General features: G+C 47.2%; 1 protein-coding gene across 4 annotated transcripts in view; it reads left to right on the top strand.

Annotated features, from left to right (window-relative positions):
• Positions 1–282: 282 nt before the first annotated feature.
• nvl (nuclear VCP like) overlaps positions 283–24,083 on the top strand; it is a 131,612-nt gene continuing 107,811 nt past the window's right edge. For all 4 annotated transcript variants that reach the window (XM_060916860.1, XM_060916859.1, XM_060916858.1 and 1 more), the window contains exon 1: positions 283–595. In XM_060916860.1, coding sequence (XP_060772843.1) covers positions 539–595 — 57 coding nt within the window. In that variant the 5' untranslated portion in view covers positions 283–538. The remainder of the gene's footprint in view (positions 596–24,083) is intronic.

Raw genomic sequence — 24,083 nt, 5'->3', positions numbered from 1 at the left:
ACATTGTCAATGTTTATTTTTTCAGAAATATATTATAAAATATTATTTACCTTTTAATGTTTTTTACGATAACTTTTGATGTTTTTTTGTTTGTTCATACTGTATTTAGAAAAGATTGGTGATAAATTTGAAGTTTTTTTCTTGAACCTAGTTATTATTGATTGTTGATCCTGCTGTCAGGAAGCAGCTTTTCACCACGAGGTGGCTCAAGTGAGGCAAAACTCCAGCCCTCCAGTACAGCAGGGGGCAGTGTGGACCATTCTATATCAGATTACAGTTTGTAAGGCAGGAGAGGAATGCTTCGTTCACATGGCAGGGTTCTGTTCGTAAAACATGGTTATTATATATATATTTTTTTTTATTAGAAACTAATGCCTTTTAGATAAGGGTGATAAACCATGTAGGTTTAATGTGTTAATGTTTTACTGTTTCCACATTTTACGCTTTATTAGCTGACGCTCATTACTCACAGGGCATTTAGAGCTTTATAAACTAAACTAAATGCAATGAGCAATTAGCTGAATGTAAAGACAACAATATGAGGAACAGAAGTGGTGGCTACATGGATCAGCGACTCAAACAGAGAGTTGAACAGGTAGGTTTGTAAATATTCGTTTTAATTACCAAGAATTAGTTTTACAGGCTTAATATAGTTTGAAATAAGAGTAGTATAGAAATAATACTTCTATAGTGTGTACACACATATATAATGTGTGATATAGTGTATGTGTGTGTGTATATATATATATATATATATATATACACACTACCGTTCAAAAGTTTGGGGTCACCCAGACAATTTTGTGTTTTCCATGAAAAGTCACACTTTTATTTACTTTTTATTTATTTATTTTATCTTATTTATTTACTTTTATTTTATTTTATAAAATGAATAGAAAATATAGTCAAGACGTTTTTCTGGCCATTTTGAGCATTTAATCGACCCCACAAATGTGATGCTCCAGAAACTCAATGTGCTCAAAGGAAGGTCGGTTTTATAGCTTCTCTAAGTGCCCTGTCACACTACGACGTTCTCACCAGCGTTCGAGTAACGTGTTGCGAAACGCAGAGGAACGTCGAGAACGTTAGAAAAAAGTTACAAGAAAGTTAGATGAGCGTCGGCAAACGTTGGGGAACGTCAAGGGACGTCGGCGAACGTTGAGGGTGAAAAATAGTTTTGGGTGTGCACAAAAATTCAGGACGTTCTATCAAAACGCTACTTACACGTTAGAGGAACGTTACACAAAAGTTTGCGGGCGTTACTCGAACGTTACTCGAAAGTCAGGACGTTCCCTGGACGCTAGGCGGACGCCGGCCCATCAGGGTCGAGTGTCCAGCGCGTGCCTAGCGCTTGGGTAACGCTTGCCTAACGCCTGTGTAACGTCCATCGAACGTCTGTCCAGCGTGTCGCCAACGTTTTTCAGCATTCGTCAGCGTTCGCCGAGCGTTCTTAACGCTCATGTAACGCTCTTTCAACATCTTTCTAACGTCTGTCAGCGTTCTGAATTTTTCCAGCGTCTGTGTAACGTCCATGTAGCATCCTTGTAACGCGCCTGTAACCTACTGGTAGCGTTCAGGAGCATTTGGCAGGCACTTGCCAGAAATATATTTAAAGGGGCTTGCAGAGGCCACCGACAGTCCTGTTGGAACTTTCACAGAGTGAAGACTTCAGAACAATGACAGACCAAGAGAAACACCAGTATGCTGTTGCTGCTCTCATGCATCACAACAACCTGGTTGAAATGGTGGTTGAAATGGAAGTGATGCACTCTGGCCAAAAGCCCCCCCTTTTATACTGCGCGTCCAGCCGCAGGTTGGCGAAACGTAACAGGAACGTCACACAAACGCTCCACGTGTTACTCGAACGCTACAGGAACGCTAGGCAGATGCTGTGGAAACGTCGAGAACGTCAGCTAGACGCTGGACAAACGTCGAGAACGTTACCTGGACGCAAGGCAGACGCTACCCAAACGCTATGATAACGCTATCAAAGCGCTGTGGACGCTATGAGAACGCTAGGTTTTGCTGCTATTTTCGACCACAAACGTCGCCTGACACTGAGGGAACGTTGGCTGAGCGTTACCCAAGCGTTACAAGAACGTTACAACATCGTTGACCTAGAAACTTAATTTGAAGAACGTCGACGTTCCCCGGCGTTTCTCAAATTTTTAAAAACGCAACCAAACGTCGAATAAAACGCTATACTGTGACAGGGCCATAAAGAGCTCAACTGTTTTCAGCTGTGCTAACATGATTGTACAAGGGTTTTCTAATCATCCATTAGCCTTCTGAGGCAATGAGCAAACACATTGTACCATTAGAACACTGGAGTGATAGTTGCTGGAAATGGGCCTCTATACACCTATGGAGATATTGCACCAAAAACCAGACATTTGCAGCTAGAATAGTCATTTACCACATTAGCAATGTATAGAGTGGATTTCTGATTAGTTTAAAGTGATCTTCATTGAAAAGAACAGTGCTTTTCTTTCAAAAATAAGGAAATTTCAAAGTGACCTCAAACTTTTGAACGGTAGTGTGTGTGTATAGCCTACAGTGGTGCTTGAAAGTTTGTGAACCCTATAGAATTTTCGATATTTCTGCATAAATATGACCTAAAACATCATCAGATTTTCACACAAGTCCTAAAAGTAGATAAAGAGAACCCAGTTAAACAAATGAGACAAAAATATTATACTTGGTCATCTATTTATTGAGGAAAATGATCCAGTATTACATATCTGTGAGTGGCAAAAGTATGTGAACTTCTAGGATTAGCAGTTAATTTGAAAACACCTGACTCTATCAATGGGATGACAATCAGGTGTGAGTGGGCACCCTGTTTTATTTAAAGAACAGGGATCTATCAAAGTCTGATCTTCACAACACACGTTTGTGGAAGTGCATCATGGCACGAACAAAGGAGATTTCTGAGGACCTCAGAAAAAGCGTTGTTGATGCTCATCAGGCTGGAAAAGGTTACAAAACCATCTCTAAAGAGTTTGGAATCCACCAATCCACAGTCAGACAGATTGTGTACAAATGGAGGAAATTCAAGACCATTATTACCCTCCCCAGGAGTGGTCGACCAACAAAGATCACTCCAAGAGCAAGGCGTGTAATAGTTGGCGAGGTCGCAAAGGGTAACTTCTAAGCAACTGAAGGCTTCTCTCACATTGGCTAATGTTAATGTTCATGAGTCCATCATCAGGAGAACACTGAACAACAATGGTGTGCATGGCAGGGCTGCAAGGAGAAAGCCACTGCTCTCCAAAAAGAACATTGCTGCTCGTCAGCAGTTTGCTAAAGATCATGTGGACAAGCCAGAAGGCTACTGGAAAAATGTTTTGTGGACGGATGAAACCAAAATAGAACTTTTTGGTTTAAATGAGAAGCGTTATGTTTGGAGAAAGGAAAACACTGCATTCCAGAATAAGAACCTTATCCTATCTGTGAAACATGGTGGTGGTAGTATCATGGTTTGGGCCTGTTTTGCTGCATCTGGGCCAGGACAGCTTGCCATCATTGATGGAACAATGAATTCTGAATTATACCAGTGAATTCTAAAGGAAAATGTCAGGACATCTATCCATGAACTGAATCTCAAGAGAAGGTGGGTCATGCAGCAAGACAACGACTCTAAGCACACAAGTCGTTCTACCAAAGAATGGTTAAAGAAGAATAAAGTTAATGTTTTGGAATGGCCAAGTCAAAGTCCTGACCTTAATCCAATCAAAAGGTTGTGGAAGGACCTGAAGCGAGCAGTTCATGTGAGGAAACCCGCCAACATCCCAGAGTTGAAGCTGTTCTGTACGGAGGAATGGGCTAAAATTCCTCCAAGCTGGTGTGCAGGACTGATCAACAGTTACTGGAAACGTTTAGTTGCAGTTATTGCTGCACAAGGGGGTCACACCAGATACTGAAACCAAAGGTTCACATACTTTTGCCACTCACAGATATGTAATATTGGATCATTTTCATTCAATAAATAAATGACCAAGTATAATATTTTTGTCTCATTTGTTTAACTGGGTTCTCTTTATCTACTTTTAGGACTTGTGTGAAAATCTGATGATGTTTTAGGTCATATTTATTCAGAAATATAGAAAATTCTAAAGGGGTCACAAACTTTCAAGCACCACTGTATACTAGTGCATCTCAAAAAATTAGAATACCATGAAAAAGTTCCTTTTTTTCATAATTTAATTCAAAAAGGTAAACTTTCATATATTCTATATTCATTACATGTAAAGTGAAATATTTAAAGCCTTTTTTTGTTTTAATTTTGATGATTATGGCTTATAGCTCATGAAAATCAGAAATCCAGTATCTCAAATTATTAGACTATTCCCTAAGATCAATCAAAAAAAGGATTTACAATACAGAAATGTCCAACTTCTGAAAAGTATATTCATTTATACACTCAAAACTTGGTTGGGGCTCCTTTACCATGTATTACTGTATCAATGCGGTGTGGCATGGAGGTGATCAGGCTGTGGCACTGCTGAGGTGTTATTGAAGCCCAGGTTGCTTTGATAGTGGCCTTCAGCGTATCTGTATTTTTGGGTCCGATGTTTCTCATTTTCCTCTTGACAATACCCCGTAGATTCTCTATGGGGTTCAGGTCAGGCAAGTTGGCTGGCCAATCAAACACAGTAATATCATGGTCAGCAAACCATTTGGTAGTAGTTTTGGCACTGTGGGTAGGTGCTAAGTCCTGCTGGAAAAGGAAATCAGCATCTCCCAAAAGCTCGTCAGCAGATGGAAGCATGAAGTGCTCTAAAATCTCCTGGTAGATGGCTGTGTTGACTTTGGACTTGATAAAATACAGTGGACCAACACCAGCAGATGACATGGCACCCCAAATCATCACAGACTGTGGAAACTTCACACTGGGCTTCAAACACCTTGGATTCTGTGCCTCTCCACTCTTCCTCCAGACTCTAGAACCGTGATTTCCAAATTAAATGCAAAATGTACTTTCATTTGAAAAGAGGACTTTGGACCACTGAGCAACAGTCCATTTCTTTCTCTCCTTAGCCCAGATAAGACACTTCTTCTGACATTGTCTCTGGCTCAGGAGTAGCTTGATATTCGGAATGCGACAGTTGTATCCCCTTTCTTGAAGATGTCTGTTCGTGATGGGTCTTGATACACTGACACCAGCCTCAGTCCACTCCTTGTGAAGCTCTCCCAAGTTCTTGAATCAGCTTTTCTTGACAATCCTCTCAAGATTGCGGCCATCCCTGTCGCTTGTGCACCTTTTCCAGCCACCCTTTTCAGCAATGACCTTTTGTGGCTTACCCTCCTTGTGGAGGGCATCAGTGATCATCTTCTGAACAACAGTCAAGTCAGCAGTCTTCCCCATGATTGTGGTTGTGTGTACTGAACTAGACCGAGAGATACACTGTGTTCATACTGTTTTACTCAAACTCGAAAAGAAATATATTCTAATATTTTGAGATTTTTTTTAAATGTTTTTGTACTGTATGCCATACTGATTAAAATTAAAATAGAAAAATGTTTGAAACATTTTAGTTTGTGTAATGAGTCTATAATATATAACTGTAGCAACTCAGATGGGTGGGTGGAGCACAGAAGGACGGCAGCCAGAACTGAGTTCACAAACACGTTTATTAAAGCTTTTCAGCCTTACTTGGATCAATCTATACACACACGCCACACACACACACACGTGTTCTGGTCGGGAGAGAGCCCGCTCTGCTCTCGCTCTCTTCCTTAAATAGGGCGCGGCTCCTGGGAAGACACAGAAACACAGGTTAAGTCACATCAGGTGTAGTGATTCTGCCACTTACCTTCCCTGACTCCGCCCTCCGGTCACAGAGCGATGCTTGACCACGCCCCCACTGCCACATACCCCCACCGCCCGACTCAGGCCGGGCAGCCGTCTAGCCCGCAGCCGACTCCCGCCCCGACAGGAGAGGAAGTCCGCCACAACCATCTGCGCCCCCGGCCTGTGGACCACCTTGAAGTTAAAGGGTTGGAGTGCCAGATACCAACAGGTGATCCGCGCGTTGGCATCCTTCATGCCGTGGAGCCACTGGAGGGGCGCGTGGTCTGAACAGAGGGTGAAAGGGCGTCCCAGCAGGTAGTAACGGAGGGCGAGGACCGCCCACTTGATGGCCAGGCACTCCTTCTCTATGGTGCTGTAGCGCCCCTCATGCCCCGACAGCTTCCGACTTATATACAGCACTGGGCGATCCTCCACCTCCTGGGACAAAACAGCCCCCAGCCCTCTGTCCGACGCGTCCGTCTGCAATATAAAAGGGAGAGAAAAGTCAGGGGAGTGTAACAGTGGCCCCCCACACAGTGCAGCCTTTACCTCAGAAAAAGCCTGCTGGCACTGCTCCGTCTACTGGACCGGATCTGGTGCCCCCTTTTTAGTGAGATCAGTCAGCGGGCTGGTGACTTCCGAATAATTAGGTATAAACCTACGATAATAGCCAGCCAGCCCCAGGAACTGTCTCACCCCCTTTTTGGTCTTGGGCGTCGGGCAGGCCACAATTGCCGCTGTCTTGTTAATTTGGGGACGCACCTGCCCTTTGCCCAAGTGGAAGCCCAGATATCGTACTTCCACCCGCCCAATCGCACACTTCTTCGGGTTGGCTGTGAGGCCCGCCCGCCTCAGCGACCTAAGGACGGCCCTCAGATGTTGGAGGTGCCTCGGCCAATCATTACTATAGATAATGATATCGTCGAGATAGGCGGCCGCATAGGCGGCGTGGGGGTGAGGGACCCTATCCATCAGCTGCTGAAACGTAGCGGGCGCCCCAAACAGCCCAAAAGGAAGTGTGACAAACTGGTGTAAACCGAATGGTGTGGAAAAGGCCGTTTTTTCTCGGGATAATGGAGTCAAGGGGCTCTGCCAATAATCCTTTGTTAAATCCAGTGTCGAGTAAAAGTGAGCTGTGCCTAGTCGATTGAGTAACTCATCAATACGAGGCATTGGGTACACGTCGAATTTAGACACCGTGTTGACCTTCCTATAGTTGACACAGAACCTGATCGACCCGTCGGCCTTGGGAACCAAGACCACCGGGCTGCTCCAGTCACTGTGGGACTCCTTGACGATGCCCATTTCGAGCATGGTCTCGAGTTCTTCCCGAACCACCTTTTGCTTGTGTTCGGGCAGTCTGTAAGGGCGGCTGCACACTACCACCCCCGGGGGCGTCTCAATGTGGTGTTCTATGAAGTGGGTGCGGCCGGGCAGGGGCAAGAACACGTCAGAAAATTCTGTTTGCAACCGGGTGACCTCCGCAAGCTGGGTCAGTGAGGGGTGGGCTCCACAGGGGACCGGAGTGGTGGGTGATGCCAATTTTCCCTTTTGAACCTCCGGCCCCAGCTCCGCCTTCTCAGGAACCACCGACACCAGCGCCACGGGGACCTCCTCGCTCCAACATTTTAACAGATTGAGGTGGTACACCTGTAACGCCCCACCCCTGTCCGTTCGCCTCACCTCATAGTCGACATCCCCGACTCGCCGTGTGACCTCAAAGGGTCCTTGCCACCTGGCGATTAATTTAGAGCTCGATGTGGGCAACAGTACGAGTACTTTATCTCCTGGTGCGAACTCCCTGAGGCGCATACCCTTGTTGTACAGGCGGGTTTGTCATTCTTGGGCCTGCCGCAAATTCTCCTGAGTTAGGTGGGCGAGTGTGTGGAGTTTTGCGCGCAGATCAATAACATATTGGATCTCATTTTTACTTTGTGAAGGTCCCTCCTCCCAATTTTCCCGCAGCACATCTAGAATGCCGCGCAGCTTACGCCCATATAACAATTCAAACGGGGAGAACCCCATGGAGGCTTGTGGGACCTCTCGCACTGAAAACAAGGGTTCGAGCCACTTATCCCAATTATGTGCATCCTCACTTATGAATTTTTTAATTATATTTTTGAGGGTGCAATTGAACCGTTCAACTAAACTGTCTGTTTGTGGGTGATAAACACTGGTGCGGATCGGCTTAATACCCAACAACCTATACAGTTCCTTTAGTGTACGTGACATAAACGCGGTGCCTTGGTCAGTCAGAATCTCTTTCGGGATTCCAACTCGGGAGATAACGCGGAACAGCACCTCCGCAATACTGCGTGCTGAGATATTGCGAAGAGGCACTGCTTCCGGGTATCGTGTTGCATAGCCCACCAGAACTAATATAAAGCGGTACCCTCGTGCTGACCGATCTAATGGCCTGATGAGATCCATCCCAATTCTTTCGAACGGGGTCTCGATTAACGGCAGAGGGCGCAAAGGCGCTTTTGGAATGGCCCCTGGATTTACTAACTGGCATTCGCAACACGCCGTACACCACCTACGGACATCGCCGCAAATCCCTGGCCAATAGAACCGGGCCATTATTCGGGCTAGTGTTTTATCCTGCCCTAAGTGTCCAGCCATGAGATTAAAATGAGCTGCCTGGAATACCAATTCCCGGCGGCTTTTCGGAATCAAAAGCTGCGTGACTCGCTCTTTAGTTCGAGTGTCCTGCGTCACTCGGTATAATCTATCCTTCATAATCGCGAAGTAGGGGAAGGACGGGGTGTCGTTTGGCTGGAGTATTTGACCATCAATTACTCTCACTTGGTCAAATGCATGCCGCTGAGTCTCGTCTCGCGACTGCTCTAACGCAAAATCCGTGAGGAATTCCCCGAGAGAGAGAGGAGGGGCCGGCGGCTCCTCACTCTGATGCGGAGCTGATGTAGACGGCTCTGTGACAGCTGCTCCCGCCAACGCGACACCAGGACCTCCCCCGTTAAACTATGGCAGGACCCACTCTTCACTAAATGACTCATTAATTCCCGAAATTCCGGCCAATCAGTCCCCAAAATTATAGAGTGGGTGAGGCGAGGATTAACCGCTGCTTTTACTATAAATTTCTCCCCTGAAACAGAATGTGAACTGACACTAAAGGGTAGCTGTGAACATCCCCGTGCACACACAACACCTTCACCAATTGTGCTCCCCCCAATGCCTCGTCTTGCACCAGGCTATGGTGGATTGAGGTCTGATTACAACCAGAATCCACCAACGCCTGATATGTATCCCCTTGGATACTCACCGGTATGCGATATGCTCCGGCCCGATCGAGGGCGACTCCTGGCGCGTCGGGGATCCGAACCACCGCGCCCACCTCCATTACCGAGCATTGCTGTTGGAGGTGGCCCGGCTCCCCGCAGCGCCAGCAAACCGGCCCGGGCTCCCTCTCTGCACAGGTGCTCTGGGGCTCACTCACCTGGGGGGGAGAGACGGACACAGACGGGAGGAACGGGAGGGCCCTGCGCGTGCGGTGGGCCGGCTGGGGTTGGGCCGGCTGGGGTAGGGCCGGCCCCCGCCTCCCCGCTGGGGGGACGGGGCGAGGATGAGACACGGGGGGGGAGAGAGGGGAGAAGAGGTTGTTTGCTGTCCTGCCATCGGGACAGCTGCCAAATGGTCCTCCGCCAGCTTGATTGCCTGATCCAGCGACGCCGGGCAGTAGCATTGGACCCATTCTGCAGCTCAGGTTGGTAGATACGCGATGAACTGCTCCAGCGCCACCTGGTCAATGATCCCCTCGGCGTCGCGGTTGTAGGCGCTCAACCACTGCCCGCAGGCATCCCGGAGTTGCTGGCCAAACGTGAACGGCCGGCCGACTTCCTCTAAGCACAACGCGCGGAAGAGTTGCTGTTGTTGCTCGGGGGTGCGCCCCACACGCTGGAGGACAGCCCAGCGAAGGTCCGCGTAGGCCGGTCGGCGGGGAGCTGTAGCGCAGCCAGCTGCGCCTGTCCCGTTAGCAGGGGGAGGAGGCGTGCCGCATGCTGTTCCATCGGCCACCCCGAGGTCTCTGCAACCTGTTCCATCGGCCACCCCGAGGTCTCTGCAACCTGTTCCATCGGCCACCCCGAGGTCTCTGCAACCTGTTCCATCGGCCACCCCGAGGTCTCTGCAACCTGTTCCATCGGCCACCCCGAGGTCTCTGCAACCTGTTCCATCGGCCACCCCGAGGTCTCTGCAACCTGTTCCATCGGCCACCCCGAGGTCTCTGCAACCTGTTCCATCGGCCACCCCGAGGTCTCTGCAACCTGTTCCATCGGCCACCCCGAGGTCTCTGCAACCTGTTCCATCGGCCACCCCGAGGTCTCTGCAACCTCTTCCATCGGCCACCCCGAGGTCTCTGCAACCTCTTCCATCGGCCACCCCGAGGTCTCTGCAACCTCTTCCATCGGCCACCCTGAGGTCTCTGCAACCTGTTCAAAGAGCGTGAGGAAGGCCTCGGGGTCGTCCTGTGGGCCCATCTTCGTCAGGGTGAAGGGGCCCGGTCCCGCGGCAGTGGACCCCGCCGACGCGAGGAGGTGCTGGAACGCCTGTCGCTCCTTCTGCTGAGCCAGCATCAGGGCCTCGAACCGCTGTTCCTGTTCCCTCCAGAGGGCGACTCGTGCCTGGTGCTGGCTTTGCTGGGCCGTGGCGAGGGCATGGACCAGCTCGGCGAAAGGGGAGGACTCCCTGGGGCTGTTTTCTCCTGCGCTCCGTCCCGGGTTTCAGCACCAATGTAGCAACTCAGATGGGTGGGTGGAGCACAGAAGGACGGCAGGCCAGAACTGAGTTCACAAACACGTTTATTAAAGCTTTTCAGCCTTAACTATACTTGGATCAATCTATACACACACGCCACACACACGTGCTCTGGTTGGGAGAGAGCCCGCTCTGCTCTCGCTCTCTTCCTTAAATAGGGCGCGGCTCCTGGGAAGACACACAAACACAGGTTAATTCACATCAGGTGTAGTGATTCTGCCACTTACCTTCCCTGACTCCACCCTCTGGTCACAGACCGACGCTTGACCACGCCCCCACTGCCACAGTAACATTTTCACTTTCTTAAATAACTGATGGAAAATATTGAACTTTTTCACAATATTCTAATTTTTTGAGATGCACTAGTGTGTTTGTGTGTGTGTGTGTGTGTGTGTATGTATATATATATGTGTATATATATATATATATATACAACCCCAATTCCAAAAAAGTTGGGACAAAGTACAAATTGTAAATAAAAACGGAATGTAATAATTTACAAATCTCAAAAACTGATATTGTATTCACAATAGAACATAGACAACATATCAAATGTCGAAAGTGAGACATTTTGAAATTTCATGCCAAATATTGGCTCATTTGAAATTTCATGACAGCAACACATCTCAAAAAAGTTGGGACAGGGGCAATAAGAGGCTGGAAAAGTTAAAGGTACAAAAAAGGAACAGCTGGAGGACCAAATTGCAACTCATTAGGTCAATTGGCAATAGGTCATTAACATGACTGGGTATAAAAAGAGCATCTTGGCGTGGCAGCAGCTCTCAGAAGTAAAGATGGGAAGAGGATCACCAATCCCCCTAATTCTGCGCCGACAAATAGTGGAGCAATATCAGAAAGGAGTTCGACAGTGTAAAATTGCAAAGAGTTTGAACATATCATCATCTACAGTGCATAATATCATCAAAAGATTCAGAGAATCTGGAAGAATGTCTGTGCGTAAGGGCCAAGGCCGGAAAACCATACTGGGTGCCCGTGATCTTCGGGCCCTTAGACGGCACTGCATCACATACAGGCATGCTTCTGTATTGGAAATCACAAAATGGGCTCAGGAATATTTCCAGAGAACATTATCTGTGAACACAATTCACCGTGCCATCCGCCGCTGCCAGCTAAAACTCTATAGTTCAAAGAAGAAGCCGTATCTAAACACGATCCAGAAGCGCAGACGTCTTCTCTGGGCCAAGGCTCATTTAAAATGGACTGTGGCAAAGTGGAAAACTGTTCTGTGGTCAGACGAATCAAAATGTGAAGTTCTTTATGGAAATTAGGGATGCTGTGTCATTCGGACTAAAGAGGAGAAGGACGACCCAAGTTGTTATCAGCGCTCAGTTCAGAAGCCTGCGTCTCTGATGGTATGGGGTTGCATTAGTGCATGTGGCATGGGCAGCTTTACACATCTGGAAAGACACCATCAATGCTGAAAGGTATATCCAGGTTCTAGAGCAACATATGCTCCCATCCAGACGACGTCTCTTTCAGGGAAGACCTTGCATTTTCCAACATGACAATGCCAAACCACATACTGCATCAATTACAGCATCATGGCTGCGTAGAAGAAGGGTCCGGGTACTGAACTGGCCAGCCTGCAGTCCAGATCTTTCACCCATAGAAAACATTTGGCGCATCATAAAACGGAAGATACGACAAAAAACACCTCAGACAGTTGAGCAACTAGAATCCTACATTAGACAAGAATGGGTTAACATTCCTATCCCTAAACTTGAGCAACTTGTCTCCTCAGTCCCCAGACGTTTACAGACTGTTGTAAAGAGAAAAGGGGATGTCTCACAGTGGGAAACATGGCCTTGTCCCAACTTTTTTGAGATGTGTTGTTGTCATGAAATTTAAAATCACCTAATTTTTCTCTTTAAATGATACATTTTCTCAGTTTAAACATTTGATATGCCATCTATGCTCTATTCTGAATAAAATATGGAATTTTGAAACTTCCACATCATTGCATTCCGTTTTTATTTACAATTTGTACTTTGTCCCAACTTTTTTGGAATCGGGGTTGTGTATATATATATATATATATACACACACACTAGCGTGTGTGTATGTATGTGTGTGTGTGTGTGTGTGTAATATATATATACACACACACACACACTAGCGTGTGTATCTCATCATCTCTAGCCACTTTATCCTGTTCTACAGGGTCGCAGGCAAGCTGGAGCCTATCCCAGCTGACTACGGGCGAAAGGTGGGGTACACCCTGGACAAGTCGCCAGGTCATCACAGGGCCGACACACAGACAACCATTCACATCTACAGTCAATTTAGAGTCACCAGTTAACCTAACCTGCATGTCTTAGGGACTGTGGGGGAAACCGGAGCACCCAGAGGAAACCCACGTGGACACGTATGAGGGCGCTCACCATGGTGAGGGTGTGAAGCGACTGGGGGGGATGGTGCCGGTTGTCCGTCCCCCCCTCCGCCATGCGAAGCCTTTGAAAAATTGAGGCTACAATGGGACATTCTGAGGCTATCTGACAGGGAAATTGTAACAAATTGTCAACATTGAAAAAGAAAAGTAATCTTCTTCTGCCCCGGACAGTCTTTGGCTTTCTTCCATTTCGTGCCGCAGGATGACATCTTTAAATGCCCAAGTGTCAACAAAAACAACTCGCAAACTACTTCTGTCAAAAACTCCCGCGCCGGTGGGTGAAAGGTCATTCAGTCTAGAGAAATCTCGCTCTACAAGTCACCTGACCTTGTATGTAACCCATGTCAAATCTCACGAGAGCAGCCGCGACAAGTAAACAACATCGCGCCTCAGTCTGGAAAACGTCAATTTGGATTGTTTTTGCACCGTCTGGCAGTGTATCTAATATGATTGGAATATTTTTTGGAGTAATTATAACATATTTGATGATCAGACACATTGTCACGTGGTGTTGCTGGGATGTTTTCACGGAGAAAAGATCATTTTGAGAAAGATTGCATGTTGTGCAGTAGCATACAAGTGCATGGCCTAAGTGTGACTTGGGGTTCAATCGGCATTTCGGTAAGGGGGCGTAGCGCCCCGTTCCCCGGTTTAGACGAAAGCCTGGATATCTCTAGTTCTAATCAGTAGTGGACTGTAAGTACATTTGCTCAACTACTGTACTTGAGTACAAATTCAAGATACTTGTATTTGACTTGAGTATTTCCAATTTTTGCAATTTTATACTTCTATTCCGGGCAGCATGGTGGTGTAGTGGGTAGCTCTGTCGCCTCACAGCGAGAAGATTCCGGGTTCAAAGGGGCCTTTCTGTGTGGAGTTTGCATGTTCTCCCCATATCTGTGTGGTTTTCCTCCGGGTACTCCGGTTTCCGGCACCGTCCAAAGACTGGTTACTCTAAATTGTCCATAGGTGTGAATGTGCGCATGAATGGTACAGCCTGATTGGTCACCTTGGTCGCCTCAGCCTGCTGAGCCACTGTGGACAAGCCCCCAGGCCTAAAGAGTGAGGTTGGCTTGCACATGCTGACTCTCACTTCAAAAAACACGCAGCACAGGCAGGATGTTTCTGCCTTCCCATTGAGCTTCGAAATTGAAGAAACTGCCATGCATACAATTCTATTGCATTATACTGTATATCAGAGGCAAATATTGTACTTTTTACTTTTGATCCGATCCCTGGCTGGCAAAACTAGCTCTTGGAACATGAAACATAACCTCTATGGAAGGAAAGGCACCTGAGCTAGTGTGGGAGGTAGAGAAGTACCGGCTAGATATAGTTGTGCTTACCTCAATGCGTGGTATGGGCTCCATAACCAAACTCCTGGAGAGAGACTGGACTCTCCTCTATTCTGGAGTTGCCCTTGATGAGAAGTGGCGAACAGGTGTGGGTTTTCTCATAGCCCCCTGATTCAGTGCCAGTATGTTGGAGTTTACTCTGGTGGATGAGAGAGTTGCCTCCATTACCCCTTTTCCACCAAATCAGTTCCAGGGCTGGTTCGGGGCCGGTGCTGGTTCACAACTCATTCAACTTGCGAGCCAGCTGAGAACCAGTTTGCTTTTCCATAGCTCGGGGTGCTAAGGGGAGCCACGTCATTACGTCACTGTATACATCAGTTACGTCGCTGCATTTGCATAAACCTTGGCGCGAACATCGAAGCAACAACAGCACGGAGAAGAAGCAGCAGCAACAACAACAATAATGGATGACTTCGCGTTTGTACAGCTGCTGCTTCTTGTCGCTTAAAAATGGCGGTCTTGCTATTGTTGTTGGTCTTAACAACTCCACCCCCCCCCCCCCCCCCCCCACACACACACACACACACTGACGTAAGCGGTTCTTTCCTCTGGCCCAGCAAAGAGTTGGTGCTAGCCTGGAACCGGTTTTTCTGGCCCCAGAGCCAGTTCTTTGTCAGTGGAAACAGAAAACCCTGTTCCAAACTAAGCACTGGCCCCGAACCAGCCCTGGAACTGCTTTGGTGGAAAAGGGGCACATGAGGCTTCAAGGTGAGGCACATGCACTGTGCTTATGCACCGAACACCAGTTTGGAGTATTTGGCCTTCTTAGAGGCTTTTTTGTAACTCTGCCATTCTGCTAGGGGACTTTAACGCTCATGTGGGCAATGACGGTGAAACCTGAAAGGGTGTTATTGGGAGGAACAGCCTCCCCAACCTGAACCTGAGTGGTGCTCTGTTATTGGACTTCAGTGCTAGGCATAGTCTGTCCATAACCAACACCATGTTTGAGCACAAGGGTGTTCGTAAGTACAGTTGGTACCAGAGCACTCTAGGTTGTAGGTTGATGATCAGTTTTTGTAGTCATATCAACAGACCTGTGGCCATATGTCTTGGACACTCGGGTGAAGAGAGACTTGGCCTGGTAATGAGTTGGATCAGATGGTGGGAAAGATGCCAGACAGACCTCTCAAACCCAAACGTATAGACCCCTTTCACTGACGTCACCCGAAACTGGAAGTAAACAGACCCTGCGCCATTTTGGAAGACCAACAAACTCGTGATCAGGGGGAAATAACGGCAGCGGTATGTGAACCCACGAGAATAAAGTGGAGTGGCAAACAACTTAAACAAACAAATCTGAGCTGTTTTATTTATGATTTATTGGCCCAACAGTAGACTTGAAAGAAACCTGTGTGAGACTTGGCAAAAAACTGTGGATATAATGGATAAGTCTGTGCATGATCTGTGGACACTTTGAGGTAAGCAAACGCAAGAAATTCAGATTTAAAACATGCTAGATTGACCCCAAGTTGATAACTGTATGAGGAGCAAGCCTCCCAGACTTCTACAATTTAATAATAATAATTTAGGATGGTTTGGGGCTTGCTCTCCCTCCTATTATATAAATATAGTTGTTGTGTAGGCATATATCATAAATACATATGTATAATTTGGATAAATTAACCTAAATTATGGATACCTTAATAGTAACAAAGTATTAATTTTTCAACTGAAAAGATATATTATTAAAAGGTAAATATCAGCAAGATTACCTTGGCCATAACTATGTGTAGGTTATTCTTAATAGCTGTAATATCACGAACCAAGCCACTAACTACATAATTGTAAGCCTGTAGCCCTTTGTAGGCTTTCAAGTCATCAGCAGTGTAGGCAGTGTTCGAACTACGGGGGTACTCGGGGGATCCGAGATCCCCTGAAACAGACATGAGATCCCTTGAAAACATGATTTGGGAAATGTTGGGGGAGTCTCTAAAATATTGGCAAAATGATGTTTATTGACATAGCAATCGTGTGTAACGGGAAGCATTTGCATATCCGAAGTGTTGTGTTTACATCAAAGATAAAATAAACCGATATGACAATGACTGCTGCTGCCAGGTTGGTTGTTGAGTAGCCTGACTTTTTTTTTTCTTGCGTGTGGTATCATTGTTGACGCAAGGTTGTGTTTTGAACATGCCAATGCGGACACGATTTCCCCTGATGAGTTATGACTTCAGACGCGATGCGTGTGTGGAGGTGTGGAGTCCGCGTGATATGTGCGTAAGATAGGCTTCTCATGTGTTTGGAGATCCGCGCTCCGAGGCAAGCGCAAGCACCCCCCCCCCCCCCCCCCCCCCCCCCAGGGAAAAAAGGGACCCCCCAAAAATATCGGCATAGTTCGAACACTGAGTGTAAACAACAAATAGTTTACAATGTCTGGGTAGCAAACAGATGGCAGAATTGGTATCAAGTCCTCCTTATGTTTCCATTCTCCCTTGCCCCGAGTCTTATCATATGGGTCAAACCCATCTATCACAGCCAGTTTCTCCACATACCGTGCTCTTTCTGCAGCTGGTAATGTACTCACATAACCAGAATTATCATCTATCATGTCACTTTATTCTCGCTCGTACTTTGTTTTATATTGTGAGTGCATGTACTTGGTCTTCCAATATGGCGCCTAACAAAATCTCGTGGTGCGGTGACGTCATGCGGTAGCCCTCTATAGTGTGGGTGTGCTGGGAATGTTCAGAATATTCCCTTGTCAGAGAGAGCTTTGACTTACACCTTCATCAGAGCTTCTCCTGTATTCCGAGAAAGGCTGGGGACATTGAGTCTGAATGGACCGTGTTCCATGCCTCTATTGCTGAATTGGCTGTATGGAGCTGTGGTCGTAAGGTTCGCATTGCTGACAGTAAGTTAGACTTGTTCTCAGTGGGCATTGGACTCCACCAGGGCTGCCCTTTGTCACCGATTCTGTTCATACTTTTCATGGATAGAACATCTAGGCACAGTCGAGGGCATCAGGATCGTGTCTTTCCTTTCTGCAGATGATATAGTCCTTTTGGCTTCATCAAGCCGTGACCTCCAGCATGCCCTTGGACAGTGAGCAGCCGAGTGTGAAGCAGGTGGGATGAGAACCAGCACCTCCAATCAGAGGCCATGGTCCTTAGCTGGAAAAAGGTGGAATACCTTCTCCAGGTTGGGGGTAGGTTGCTGCCTCAAGTGGAGGAGTTTAAAGGAGATACGCAGAACTTTTATTTTTAAATACACTTCTGAGTGGATAGTATCTCCTTGCTTGGCTCTCGTATGCTGCATAAAAATGGTAATGAAAAAAATATTTTTGAGAGTTAAAATTGACTGCAAAGTTGGCATTGGAGCTGGCCCGCTGAGCCAGCCAGCCCTGAGTGCGCGACGTCACAGCGGTAACTGGAGGCCGAGGCCTTTCACTGCGTTCACACTGCAGGCTGAAGTGACTCAAATCCGATTTTTTCGCCCATATGTGACCTGTATCCGATCTTTTATTAACAGTATGAACGACACAGATCCGATTTTTTCAAATCCGACCCAGGCCATTTGGATATGTGGCCCTAATTCCGATTCCTATCCGATCTTTTCATATGCGACTTCAGTCTGAACCGCCAGGTCGCATTCATCCGACTTACACGTCATCAAGCCACAAACGTCACTATTCTGCGCTGAAGTAGGCGGCGGGTCTCTCAAAAAAAGTTACAACAACATGGCTTTGATGTTCCTTTGAACGGAGGTTGCAGTCACTACCCCGCAGAACGCCTGAGCCAAAACCCTTGCCATCTTCCTTCTCAACCTCCTCCTTAACATCAGGCTATTGTGCATGTTCTGGCTCCGTCGCAACAACAACTGCATCATCGCCAGGTACTCCATGCTGGCTACTGTCATACACAGGAAACTTTAGGTTACTTCCGTAAACACTGGCCATGCTCACTGCGTGTGACGTCGTCGTATCCTGCAGTGCGCATGCGGAACACTTTTAGGTCGCTTTTCGTTCATACTGAGGATCACATACAAGTCGCATATATTTGTTAATGTGAATGACCTCACAAAAAAATCGGATTTCACAAAAAAAATCGGAATTGAGCATTAAGCCTTGCAGTGTGAACGTAGTGTTTGACAGCTATAGACCAAAGTCATATAAATAAAACTTTATGGTGAAAGTAAGAAATATCGTTACTGACTTGCTCAACTAAGACTGATTTGACTTCATTGATTGTGGGTTGACTCTCATTAAAACAGGATAGGTGTTATAATTTATGCAACATGTATGTACATGCATGCATTTTCACTGATAAAATGTAAAAGTCTAATTAAATAATCAGATGAACTGAGACAATCACATTCTGAAGCAAATTAAATCATCTTGTAACTTAAACACAATACAAGTTACATGTATTCATTGAAATGCAGGTAAGCAATGTTGGTAACTCGCCAGCGCCCCCTATAACGATCCCACAATTTCCTTGCGCGCTCCACCCGGATGTGACGTGAAGTGGAACTGCTTTAACTGTATCGAGAGCGCCTCGATTCGCTCTCTCATGTTCTGACTACTGGAGTGGTCGGACGGACTGTAGGCACGCTCGCCTACAGTGTTGAGACTAACCGCTATTGTCTGAGAACAGCCTGTTCAAATTAGTTTCGGCCGAACTTTTGAACGACCCGCTAAGTTTCAGCGATACAGTGGTTTCGATTCTAAACCTTTGCAAAGTTTAACTACAGTTAAGTAGTTTTCCACGCTAAGAGGCATTTGCGGACAGCTTCGCTCCTCTCAGCCTTTTTCTCGTCGACGCATCACCGGAGGTTTCTCCTGAAGCACCGTGGGCCAGCTAGGCCTTCATCTCCCTGCTTCGTTAGCCGCGGTTGGACGCAACGCGCCGCTAACCTCCTCTCCTCGGACTGCGACCCTCAGCGCGGACATCGGAGAAAGAACTTCCATCGCATTGAGTAGGCACTTGGGCAAATTTTTAATTTGTAGCTTATTCAGATGGTTGTTAGGGTCATGTTTAAGCTTTGAGCTATTTAGCATACCCGCTCAGACACGGAAGGTGTTTGTTTGTTTTTATTGTTTGTTTGTTCGTTTTTATTGTTTGTTTTGGTTCTGTTTTTTTTTTTTCTTTGAACTTGTTAGACAGGGTATCTTGCATGATATCTTTCCTTAACTCCATTGCTAGCTTCCCTATCTGATTAGCAGCGCAGCGACAAGTTTGTTATTTTGAGCTCCGAGGCTAGACCGCTACAAGGCCTAGTTCTCTCCATCCAACACATATACACACTCTCTCACACTCTTTCTCTCTCTCTCTCTCTCTCGCGTTGAGTTCTTTGCCTAGATAGTCTGTTGGAAATTGTTGTTAAGTGCAGTGTTTGGATCCAGCTGTAGCGTGGTCAGATTCTCCTTAGCAACTTATTGCTAGCTGGTAGGCTTGTGTTCTCGACTAGGCCTGCAGGCGCCATTTTTCCGACGCCATTTTGATACCTTCCTCATTGAGTTACCTGTGATACGACACCTAGGCACTGACCGCCATTTTGTTTAAGCATTGCCAGAGTGGCTAGTCATTAGCATCTGCCCACAGATACCTACACAAAGCACACATTAGCCACAGAGCTAATCCTTTGTTCTATTTAGCTAACATTCCTTTGTTTTAGCTAACATTCCTTTGTTTTAGCTAACGACAAGCTAGGTCACACACACACACATGCATCGGCTTGCCCTAGCCTCACACACGCACACACAAGGGATTCTTTTCTTTTTCCTTCTATCTCTTTCTCTCTCTCTTTCCCTCAAATTTATAGTCCAGGTGTAATTGTTCCATTGTTTTGTCTTGTTATTACCTTTGCTGACATTGAATGTATTTTGAGTTTATTATTATTAGTGAGTAGTAGACAAATAAAAGCTAATAAAATTGAATTGCATTTTACTTGTTCCTGTTGTTTATTCACAAGGTCAACTATTTAGAACTCCTTTTTCCTTCAGAATTTAGCTTTTGTATACAACTGGGTTTCCCATCTAATACAGAGCTACCATTAATCTTGAATGTAACCATTCACGGTGAGTGTTAAGATTAATAATTTAAGATTTTATGAGACTGATCTTTATTTATAAATTGATTAATTTAATTATCAATTATTACATAATTTATAATTTAATTAATCCCAATTCAACCTACATTAAAGTGGTGCCCCGTGTGAGGAATAGTTTAATGACCTTGTGAATTTCTCAACAATAACTTGTAAACTGCTGTATACCCAAAATCAACTGCCAAGGTATAACACAGATGACTTTAATGGTGAATCATTAACAGTGTGTTAATCACAGAACTGAAATTCAGCTGCCAACCACAGTTAGCTGATAAACTGGTTTAATTGATTAGTACCTTAGAGTAATATCTAATCCAAGTACTTAAGTAATATTATTAATAATCATTATTATTAACTAATTATTAATTAAGCTAATTAATACAAGTGAAACATTAGTGAAAACAAAGTAGCTAAGAAACCACATCAATTATTTAGCAACTTGGATTAAATTAAATTCTAACCTAATCAACACCTAGTATTAATTTCCTTTAAGTTAATTAATACATTTCGAACAAAATGTCGCGTTCCCCATCAAGGGAGTCAGAAGGGCCCCTCCTCTCTCTCTTCGACGTTGTAGGCGATTTAGGCCAAGTCCTGGAGGATAGGAGAAATTACTTCTGTGATCTGGACCAAAAGGCTCGCTTTGATGAAATACACATAGCCGTTAGGGAACTTAAGGAGCGTACTATGACTCTCCCAGAAGGGCTACCCAAATTGTTCATGATCTACTATAAGGAAATGGAACATGTGTGTATGACCCTCGAACAAGAGAAAAGAACACTAAAACGACAACTGGCCGAAGCTCAAAGGAGAGCAGAAAGCGCGGAGAGTAGCCTCGTGGGCCTGAGAGCCACACAAGATGAACTAAAGCGCGAAATAGAATACCTCAGAGAAGAAGTGACGCAAGCACGTCGCTCAGATGAGGGATCGGCCAAACCCTCCCAAGAACAGAGTTCCGCTCTGGAGGAGGAAGAACCTGAGCTTAGAACGGTAGATCAGACACCGCACTCAAGCTCAACTCGCGTGAAAGTCGCGCGATCGCCACCTCGTGGCGCTGGGAGTTTTTACTTTACTCCCCACTACACCCCCTCGCGCTTCAATATCGCTGCAGCCTCTAGCCCGCAGAAAACGCCGCGCTACGTACCCTCAGACTCCTCTGACGGAGAGGCCGCCTACAAGCCGAAACGCAGACATAGGCGATATGAGAGCAGCTCAAATAGCGAAGACAGCGAGGACCCCTACGGGTCAAAATCAAAACGCCTCGTCGCAGAACGCAAAACTAGGATCCGCCAAATCGACGTCCTTGCGAAAGACATAGAGCGTTTTGAGCCGGAAAATCATAGACACCGAAGCGTTAATGATTATTTCCGGGAAATCGAGCGTAGCCTCCTGGACCTGCCAGAGGCTACGTCGCATGAAAAGGCCAGACTAGTCTGGAAAACTTTAGGTAGTGGCGTACGAGCATTCGTTGAGACCTTACCGCAGTCAGTCCTCGACAACTACAAGAAGATACGCAAGTACTTGAAAGAGGAATACTCGTTGTACGAGGATGAGACTGCTGCGACGATGGGTGCTATTCTGATCAGACAGAAACGAAGCGAACACCCTCGCGAGTACTACCGTCGGCTCCGTGCAGCGTACTTTCAGGGCAGAAGCGAGCCCGGGCTAGAGGAAGATCGCAACTTCAAGTCCCTCTTCCTCCATAACCTTCACCCGTGCATCCGTAACCAAGTAACACTCGCGTGTCGCCAGCGCCCCCATACTATGAGAGAAATGCGTCGCACCGCACAACTAACGTGGGAGACGTTCGTCCGACCCACAGACCGCCACGAGGACGATCCCAGAGTCCTCGGCCTATATGAGCAGGAAGATCAGTCCTTAGGCCTAGAAGGGGGTGAAGCCCCAAACCGCGGGCCCCCTTGGGCGAACCCAAACCCCGGCCACCAGACGTCGAGTCAACCCAAAGGTAACTGGAAAGTTCGACAAGCTGGAGCCAAGGGGGAACAGGGCCCCAACGCCAAAGGACAAGGTAACCGCAAACCTGGCAGTCACGGCCCCATCGCAACTCCTCTCGAAGGGAGCGGAGCCCTAAGCTAGCTACCGCTAAACAAGCCAACCAAGAGCCACTTGGGATGGCAGAACTGAGGGCTGAATTAGCACGGATTAAACAAGCCAACCAAGAGCCGCTTGGGATGGCAGAACTGAGGACCGAATTAGCACGAGTTAAACAACTGCTGAGCAATAAGAACAGGAAGGGCAAGCCGAGCAAGGACAGGGACGAACCGTCAGCATGACTAGGCCGGGACCCATCCCCACCACCACCGCGTGTCTACCTCGTGGGGTGGGGAAAGGACCCCTGCCCAATAGGCAGCGATGAGTTGAAACCACCCCCTCCGTTAGTGAAGCCTGACCCGCAGGATGCACCCCTGACGCAGTTTCTTGGAGATTTGGTTAGGAAAGGCAACGCCAAGCCTATCTATACCCCAGTGGTGGTAGAAGGCAACGTTTCCCTCCAAGCTCTCTTGGATACCGGGTCAGAAATCACCCTGATGTGTTCCAAAGTCTTCGCAGAGGTTTCTGATGCGCGGCGCGCGCAAGGTAGACCCATCAGAACCGAACGTTGTGACGTCAACTTGGTTAGCTTCACCCAGAATCAAGCCCCAGTAACAACCATTGCATGGTTAGAACTCACCTTCCAGGGCATGTCCATCACTCACCCCACTTACATCTGCTCTGTTGGTGTAGAACCGTTCCTCATTGGCCAAGACCTACTAGATAGGCTAGCGCCCCTCATTGACTGTCGTCGTGGGCAACTGTGGGCCCAGGTCGCGTCCCCACAGACCCCAGATCCTCGTCGTCACGATCGAGCCTGTTGCGATGAAGTTAGCGTGGAGGCTACTCCACCGATAGCTGAGTCAGGGCAGGTCCCCGAGAACCTCGAGACCACTCCGCTCCACCCTGAGCCGAGTCAAGACGCACCAAACTCAACCGACACTCCTCTCAACCGCAACGCGCTTGATGGCCACCCGTCTTTCCTTTGCTTTCTTGGCGAATCTGCCCCAACCAGGTACTACCCCTGGATATCTGGCAACATTGCTGTCAACGGCGTCACGGCACCTGCCGTCAGGTTAGCGCTTTGGTCAGAGAAGTCAGCCATCAGCCAAACGTGGTTCGACATAGTGCGTCAGAGCACTCCTTCCGCTGTCTTTGTGCAGAAGAGCCACCGGCTACTGTCAGCCGAACAACCCCAGAGCCCCATCAAAGCCACGGGCGTCTGCGCCGTGTCGCTCGCCATCGGTCAGAGAGAATTCCTTCATTTCTTGAGTGTCGTCCCCGGACTTCCTGACCCACTGGTCATTGGGGCAGACATCTTGGTCAGACTGGGAGCCCAACTGGACCTAGTCAACCGGGTCATCTGGACCCAAGCCGACGCTGCTAAGCACCCGTTCCAAGCTGACCTGGAACAAATGCGGTCAGGACAAACGATTCCCCAAGCCTGCCATGTCGCTAGCGAATGTGACATTGTCATTCCCGCTAGGACTGCTGGTTCCCCTCTTAAGCTGGTCATCATGAAAGACCAACAGTTTCGTAGCTCCCAGGCGTTCTTCCAGCCTCTCAGATTCTTCATGGAGCTCGATTTAGCCGTGTGTGGGACTCCGCTGCTTGAAGTGAGTCATCGTTCCGCTTACCTCCTGGTTCAAAA

This window comes from Neoarius graeffei, chromosome 3 (genome assembly GCF_027579695.1).
Source record: "Neoarius graeffei isolate fNeoGra1 chromosome 3, fNeoGra1.pri, whole genome shotgun sequence".
Taxonomy (NCBI): Eukaryota; Metazoa; Chordata; class Actinopteri; order Siluriformes; family Ariidae; genus Neoarius; species Neoarius graeffei.
Note: the sequence above shows the minus strand (reverse complement) of the source record. Positions and strands in the feature narration are given on the sequence as shown.